The sequence below is a fragment of the Lytechinus pictus genome, chromosome 12 (assembly GCF_037042905.1).
Source record: "Lytechinus pictus isolate F3 Inbred chromosome 12, Lp3.0, whole genome shotgun sequence".
NCBI lineage: Eukaryota > Metazoa > Echinodermata > Echinoidea > Temnopleuroida > Toxopneustidae > Lytechinus > Lytechinus pictus.
Window position 1 is genome coordinate 20,080,345 of NC_087256.1, and position 8,680 is coordinate 20,089,024.

An 8,680-nucleotide genomic window follows, 5' to 3' on the forward strand; every position below is an offset into this window, starting at 1 on the left:
GTTTCACAGGACAATTAGGAGAAAATAAGAATATTTCATAATACAAAAGAAATGGTGAGTGAGTAATGTCATCAGTTCCCTCATTTGCATACCGGCCGGGATGTGCATATAACTATTTCGTGAAATTAAGCGAAACTTAAAGATGTCATAACTTTCTTATTTTAGATTCGATTTTAATGAAATTTTCAGTGTATGATTGTTGGATTTTTCAGTTCTCTTTTTATTAAAATCCACTTTTTGTTGGGGTGGACTTGTCTTTTAATGACTCTAACTTTGAGTAACTTTGGAGTATGAGTAATGAATTTTTGTATAAGCCGGATCACTAAAATGTCACCAACATACATGTTGATTAACCCCAATACACGTATACCCTTCATGTGCATGTGCACATTTGAGAGTCGCGATGACGTCATACTTATAATATATATATATATATATATATATATATATATATATATATATATATATATATATATATATATATATATATATATATATATATATATTTCTATTGAAATATCGGATACTTCAGTATCTTTTTTTTAACAAGTGCACACCTATAGTTACCTATACTAGTACTACTGCTGCTGCTACTGCTACTACTACTACTACTACTACTACTACTAGTACTACTGCTGCTGCTGCTGCTGCTGCTGCTGCTGCTGCTGCTACTACTACTACTACTACTACTACTACTACTACTATATACTACTACCCACTACTACGTACTCCAATATCTATACTACCACGACTTAACTGATACACATATATGCATTTACTCCTATTACTAGCATATATCTGTATAAAATATACGAATATAATAGCTAGTACAGTGTAGTACGATGGGGTACTCCCGGGGGTACTAGATAACCGTAGATAACACGAGCTGCGACGCAACTGCTACATGGGATGAAGTATAGTAGAGTATAGTGATACAGATAGTCCCAATAATATACTGTAAAAGAGTGATATGTTGACATAGAGAAATAGGCACAATTTGCATAGACATATAGCCATGGAGGCCCAATTTATATCATATTGTTATTTGGGACGAAGGAGAATGCACCAGTTATAGTTACAATATACATCATACTTACGATAAAGCAATACCACCAGCGATGCAGCTGCTACTCTGGGAAGATACATCTTTCTGAGAATGATGTCAATGATTTTACATGGAGATCTAAACTGGGAGATATAGTAGTTGTTCCATTTGGTGTTGGTTCCAATCTATTTGCACATGTCTTTAACTCCGCTTTAACTTTATGAAGACCGCAAAAAACAGAAAGCGGATTGATAAAGTCCAGTGATTTCAATGAATACAGGGTTAGAAGGCTTTTAGCGAGGATAATATAAAAATGACGCACATCCGTGCCAGCCCTATATTGGTATCAGGTCCCTCAGGTCACAATTACCACGCCTTTGTATTTGGGCATGTAACCAAACAAATAGCACACTCATAGTCAGAACTAAAATAAAAAGGAAGAAAGGTATATAGAGAAGGATTGAGGAAGAAAGAACGAGATAAAGATAAAGAGAGTGAGGGAGGGAGGGAGAGAAAGAGTAAACGTTGATAGATACACAGTCATGAGTCATGTAGAGGGAGAGAGGGGGAACTTTAAGGGGTAAGGGATACTCCAGGCTAAAAATAATACGATTTAAACAGATAAAGAAAAATCAGACAAACAAAACACTGACAATTTTATCAGAATCGGACAAGGAATAACATAGTTATGGCATTTTAAATATTTGCATTATTCCTGTGAAACAGTTCTAGGCATGTCTTCATTGAATATTCAGTGAGCAAATCCATGATGTCATATCCCCACTTGTTCTTTTGTATTTTATTGTATGAAATCACTGAGGTTTATTCAAAGTTGTTATACCAAGAAATTAAAAAAATTGATTGACAACCGATTTAATGCATTAGATATTCATTGCTGCAAATTTATTTCATTATAAAGGAGATACATTGTTCACACATGTATGAAAAAATGAAACAATGTTGTTTCATTTTTTCGATGTGCATATAACTGTTTTCACTAAATATTACTAAATTTTAAAATTCAATAACTTTATTATTTGTAATCCGATTTTAATGAAATTTTCAGCATGTTTTGCATGCTCCGTAAATTTTACTCTATTTATTTAGATATAAATATTTTCAGCCCGGAACATCCCATTTAAGGGTGGGTTGATAAGGAAAGACGGAGAAGTACAGAGATTTGTGGAAGGGAAATAGCAAGGAAAGTCGACAAAACATGAATCAGAACTTGAAAGTGTGAGAAAGGGATGAGCTGCCTAAAGATAAATAGAGAGAGAGGGGGGGGATTTGAGAGGGATCGAGGAAGAGGGGGTGGGGGTTTATGCAGACAGATCCAGAAAAGATTTTTTGAAAGAGGTAGCATGGCAAGTACAGATAAAACATGAATTATGGCATGAGATGAGGGTGGGAACAATAAAGAGAGAGAGGGAGGGAGAGAGAGAGAGAGATGGCCAGGGGCACTAATTCGCAGATCTAGTGAGACGGATTGAAGATAAACACGTCAAAATAGATCGAAACGGAAGAACAAGTGGTAAAATAGGAAGGGAAAATCCGGTTTGAACTTCAATCGATTTGCATTTATAAAAAAAAATATATAAAGGGAAAAAGGCTGATTGTATTCGCAACGACGCAAGGTTATTAACAATTGAAAAAATGTTATCCTACCTATTGTTGACAATACCGATCGCCACTCCCTCATTTTACCACCATGACAGCATTGCAAGCCAGACATTTTGTAGTAATTCATGCTCTGGAATGTCATCTGAGTAATAATAGAAATGAAACTGGGTTCAAAATATATATGTTCCATTTTTTGTGTTAATGTCTGTGATAAGGTTTTATATGTTCTTAAATGTTAACTGTCACATTTCCTCTTCGTATTTTGTTAATATACCAATATAAGACCAATAATGATAATTGTGAAATTTATGTTAGTATTTTTGTATTTGAGCATTTTGGTGCTACAAACAATCAATGTGAATTGACATTAAAGCTATTGTTTAATTTCATTTCATCGAATTCACTTGATGAATTTTCATAGCCCTCGATCGATCACTGGTTAAAATCTTTCGTTTAAAATCTTATTTTTATCTTTTGTTTATTATTTCAGATTTTTATGAATGTTAATCTGTATTAGTGACAAGTTGTGTGTTCTTCGTTATCATTATAATTTTATATTTTTCATTCTTAATGATCGACAATTCTGTGATAATACTTGTTTTAGTGATTGTTTAATTTGCTTATGAGACTAATTGTTAATTGTATATTTGATTTGAGAGAAGACGTAAAAAAAACATTTTATAAAACAGAAAAAAATAAAAGTCACAAACCAACGTTCAAATTCATAGACTAGGGCTTGTTGTATAAGTAAAAACAAAAGGGAGGCATCAATGTTCGTGACAATGTGTATTTCGAGAAGCAAAAAAATTATTTTGCCTCTTAAAACTTTATTCCTATTGTATAATTCCTTAGTACTCCCGTATATTACTTATTGTAACGTTGTTTGGGCTTATTGTGGCTCTACAAAGCTGACTTCTCTTTTTAAATTACAAAAGAGAGTTATTCGCATTTGTACAGTATCTCATTACTTGGCCCACACTGATCCTTTATTTTTCAAACAGAAAACACTAAAAGTTGCCGACTTGTATAGTCTTCAAGTAGCTATCATTATGTTTAAGTATATTAATAATCTATTCCCTTCGTCTTTTGATGATATGTTTAAGTTCAATAGTTCTGTCCATACCTACCCCACTCGTACATCTAAAAACTTTCATCTAACAAACCCCAGACTGTTAATTACCTCTAAATCAATTCGACATCGTGCGGGTCCAGACATTTGGAATAATCTTGCAGAAAATATTAAATCTTGTTCCACTTTATACTCCTTAAAATCAACTCTTAAAAGAAATATCATTCAATCTTATTCATCCCATACTTCAAATTAATCCTCATTAACCACTATAAATGAAATAAAAAATATAAATTCTACAGCTATCTTCAGCACCCGCACCTGCATTGCACCCACTTGTTCAGTAATTACCAATCATAGTCACGAACCCTTTATTATGAGACCGCCATCAATTACAAGCTTAACCGCTCACGATGGCGGTCTCCTGCGTTCATTAAATTTTGTTAATGTTCCTTTTTTTATTATTAATATGTGAAGTATATGCCCACATCATTTTTTTTCTAATTATGTATTAAGTTTATATTGTATACATTATGGATTATTTTGTATATTACAAACAATTTAAATATTTTTGATAATGTATTGTGAACGCAGAAATAAAAATAAAACAAACAAACAAATAATAGAATCCGGCTGCCAGACAACGTTGTCATTGTATTTAGGTATGTCATATTTTGACCCAGGTGTGAAATGGGTACTCGGTAGGATGTTAAAGTCTGTGATTAGATGTTGTGCACACGATGAATGGTTGCCTGACTCCCCAGGGAGTGGAGATGGTGCACTTTATGTGTGAAACAGTGATGGATCCTATGACCGGGGTAATGATAATTACATTAATGTAAAGCACTTAGAAACCAAAGTATGAAGCGCTGTATAAATTAACTTTTATTTATTTATTTATTACCATGAATGCCAGATTTATCAACAAAAATTGGAGTGCCATAAGCAGCATCATGCTCCTGCAACGAATCTAACGCGGGCCTTTGCACTTTTAAAACCATCGAATAGAATATCAGATTTTGGTTTTGTTATTATCAAAACCATATATCAATATACATTCAATGGCAAGACAAATCTCTACACTAAAAACTATTTTTTTCCAAGGTGGACCAATGACCATGAACTGTGAAAGATATTTCTAATGTAAACAGCTCGAAAATGAATATCACGATTATGCAGGTCATATGTCTATCATAGAAAATGAGATACATTACTTACTTGTCCCACAAAAAAGGATATAATACCTTTCAGTGGCGTAACTACGGGGGGCATGGGGGGGCACGTGCCCCCCCAATCGGCTGACCAAAAAAAAAAAAAAAAAAACGGGGAAAAGGAGAAAAAGAGGGAGAAAGAAATAGAAACGTAGTGGGAAAAAAGACATTATTGTTCATTATAATGTTATATTATTTCATAATAATATGTTATGTTATATTACATAAGAAACATTTTTCATAACTTAATGAAACATAATTTGCTCAGGGCCTATGTTTTCATTGCTCCTGAAGCTCGCATTGTCTGTTTACCGAGATATATAACCCTGATAAAAACTAAAGCCTCCCGTTTTCAAGTCAATATATACCAAACTGCCAAATATATTTCCTCGCACTTCGAGTTATTGTTTTATGTACAATATAGTATGCTTCTTTTTCATGACTAAAGTGATTGCCCCATTTTAAGGTCTTAATATAAAACATTTCCTGTCCGTGCTTACGTTAGCAGTAGCGGATTGGTGAAATATGTCTGCTCTCAATGAATTCCTAGAATCAGTCCTTAAAATGTTCCTTTTTCTGATCTGAATATCAAAAATTTTCACCTCGCGCTTCGCGCTCGCACCGTTTGGTTAGTGAACTACGTATGGTCTTCGTGAATTCCTACAAACAAGCCTTAAAATGCCCCTCTTCAGGTCTGAATTTCCTAAATTTTCAGCTCGCGCTTCGCGCTCGCAAGATTTGATTAGTGAGACGGGTATGTTAATCATGATTACAAGTGCTTTATGTGCATATGTTTAGATGTAATTCTAACAAAATCAGCAAGCGCTTATTGGCACTCGCATTAGATGACTATGGTGAGATGTGTATACTCTTAACGGATTCCTAAAATATAGTCCTTAAAATCTTCCTGTTTGGGGTCAATATTTACAAAAATTTCAGCTCGCGCTTCACGCTCGCATTATTTAGCGAGACATGTACGTATCATGATTACAAAAGAATTTTATAATGTCCTTTTTTAGGTCTGAATATCAAAAATTTTAAGCTCGCGCTTCGCGCTCGCATTATTTGACCAGTGAGATACATATTCGTTTAATGGCACTGTCCTTAAAATGTCTCTATTAGGTCAGTATACCTGGCAACTGGGCGCGCTGCGCTCACTAAGTGACTCAAAATTTTTGCTCGTGCCCCCCCAATGCCGTGACCCACGGTACGCCACTGATACCTTTAGTGATATATTTGACTTTACCTTTTATTCATTGCGTTCACCGTCATACCTGTGTGCATATTAACTACGTCACAATGGTCCGAATGCCCTTCATTGTTGAATGCAAATGTTGACATAGATTTATAAAAGGGCCCCTAAAGGATTTGTCATTTTTTTTGTAAATTCATGCCATTCGATCTTTGATGACCTAAATATATTTTTTTAGTAAGAATAAAGGCAAGACAAGGTTTTGATGAGCTTCTCAGTGATGATGAACTCAACAATTAAAGAATGCATCATTACTAGATACTCAACAAGCATTACTCACACAACCTAAGTTAGATTATAGGCTCTCAGACAATTATCACTCATTAGCTTAAAGAAGTCGCATAAAAACATTTTTATTTTCCAATTCAGATTTTTAGGATTAAAGGTATCATTTTTATATTTGTAAAAATTTCCTTTATTTATCGTGCCAATTGTAAGCACTTCAGGCCATTTGTGGAAAGGCGCAGCACATAAATAATAATAATGATGATGATAACGATAATAATAATGATAATAATAATAATAATGATAACAATAATAATAATAATGATGATGATGATGATGAGAACAATAATAATAATGACAATGATAATAATACTGATGATGATAATAGTAATAATACTAATAATGAATAATGATAAATAATAAAAACAATGATATTATTAATATAATCATAATTAGCTGAGAGTAGGTTCTCACACAAGTATTACTTAGCTTATAACCTATGCACTCAAACAATTATCACCCATGAGGCACCCAAACATTCATTACTTGGCACTCACACAACTATTACTCTTTACCTTGGACTATGCACTCATACAATCATAACTCATAAGCTTTGACTAGGCTCTCATACAATCATTACTCATAAGCTTTGACTTGGCACTCACACTATTATCACTCATTAGCTTGGATTAGACACTCAAACAATTATCACTCATGAGACACCCAAACATTCATTACTTGGCACTCACACCATTATCACTCTTTAGCTTGGACTAGACACTCATACAATATCACTCATTAGCTTGGACTAGACACTCATACAATTATCACTCATTAGCTTCGACTAGACACTCATACAATTATCACTCATTAGCTTGGACTAGACACTTATACAATTATCACTCATTAGCTTAAACTAGACACTCATACAATTATTACTCATAAGCTTGGACTAGACACTCATACAATTATCACTCATTAGCTTTGACTAGACACTCATACAATCTTTACTCCTAAGCTTAGACTAGACACTCATACAATTATCACTCATTAGCTTGGACTAGACACTCATACAATTATCACTCATTAGCTTGGACTAGACACTCATACAATTATCACTCATTAGCTTGGACTAGACACTCATACAATTATCACTCATTAGCTTGGACTAGACACTCATACAATTATTACTCATTAGCTTGGACTAGACACTTATACAATCATCACTCATTAGCTTGGACTAGACACTCATACAATCATCACTCATTAGCTTGGACTAGACACTCATACAATTATCACTCATTAGCTTGGACTAGACACTCATACAATTATTACTCATTAGCTTGGACTAGACACTCATACAATTATCACTCATTAGCTTGGACTAGACACTTATACAATTATCACTCATTAGCTTAAACTAGACACTCATACAATTATTACTCATAAGCTTGGACTAGACACTCATACAATTATCACTCATTAGCTTTGACTAGACACTCATACAATCTTTACTCCTAAGCTTAGACTAGACACTCATACAATTATCACTCATTAGCTTGGACTAGACACTCATACAATTATCACTCATTAGCTTGGACTAGACACTCATACAATTATCACTCATTAGCTTGGACTAGACACTCATACAATTATTACTCATTAGCTTGGACTAGACACTTATACAATCATCACTCATTAGCTTGGACTAGACACTCATACAATCATCACTCATTAGCTTGGATTAGACACTCATACAATTATCACTCATTAGCTTGGACTAGACACTCATACAATTATTACTCATTAGCTTGGACTAGACACTCATACAATTATCACTCATTAGCTTGGACTAGACACTCATACAATTATCACTCATTAGCTTTGACTAGACACTCTTACAATCTTTACTCCTAAGCTTAGACTAGACACTCATACAATTATCACTCATTAGCTTGGACTAGACACTCATACAATTATCACTCATTAGCTTGGACTAGACACTCATACAATTATTACTCATTAGCTTGGACTAGACACTCATACAATATCACTCATTAGCTTGGACTAGACACTCATACAATTATTACTCATTAGCTTCGACTAGGCACTCATACAATTATCACTCGTTAGCTTCGACTAGACACTCATACAATTATCACTCATTAGCTTAAACTAGACACTCATACAATCATTACTCATAAGCTTCATCAAGGCACTCATACAATTATTACTCATTGGCTTTAACTACGACTCAT

At 34.0% G+C, this 8,680-nt stretch overlaps 1 protein-coding gene across 1 annotated transcript in view; it reads right to left on the reverse strand.

Moving 5' to 3' along the window:
- The window catches only part of LOC129273664 (uncharacterized), a 57,620-nt gene extending 56,227 nt beyond the window's left edge, over positions 1-1,393 (reverse strand). The window contains exon 1 of the mRNA XM_064107941.1: positions 1,098-1,393. Within this exon, the coding sequence (XP_063964011.1) occupies positions 1,098-1,146 (49 nt within the window). The 5' untranslated portion in view covers positions 1,147-1,393. The remainder of the gene's footprint in view (positions 1-1,097) is intronic.
- Between the last annotated feature and the right edge of the window lie 7,287 nt (positions 1,394-8,680).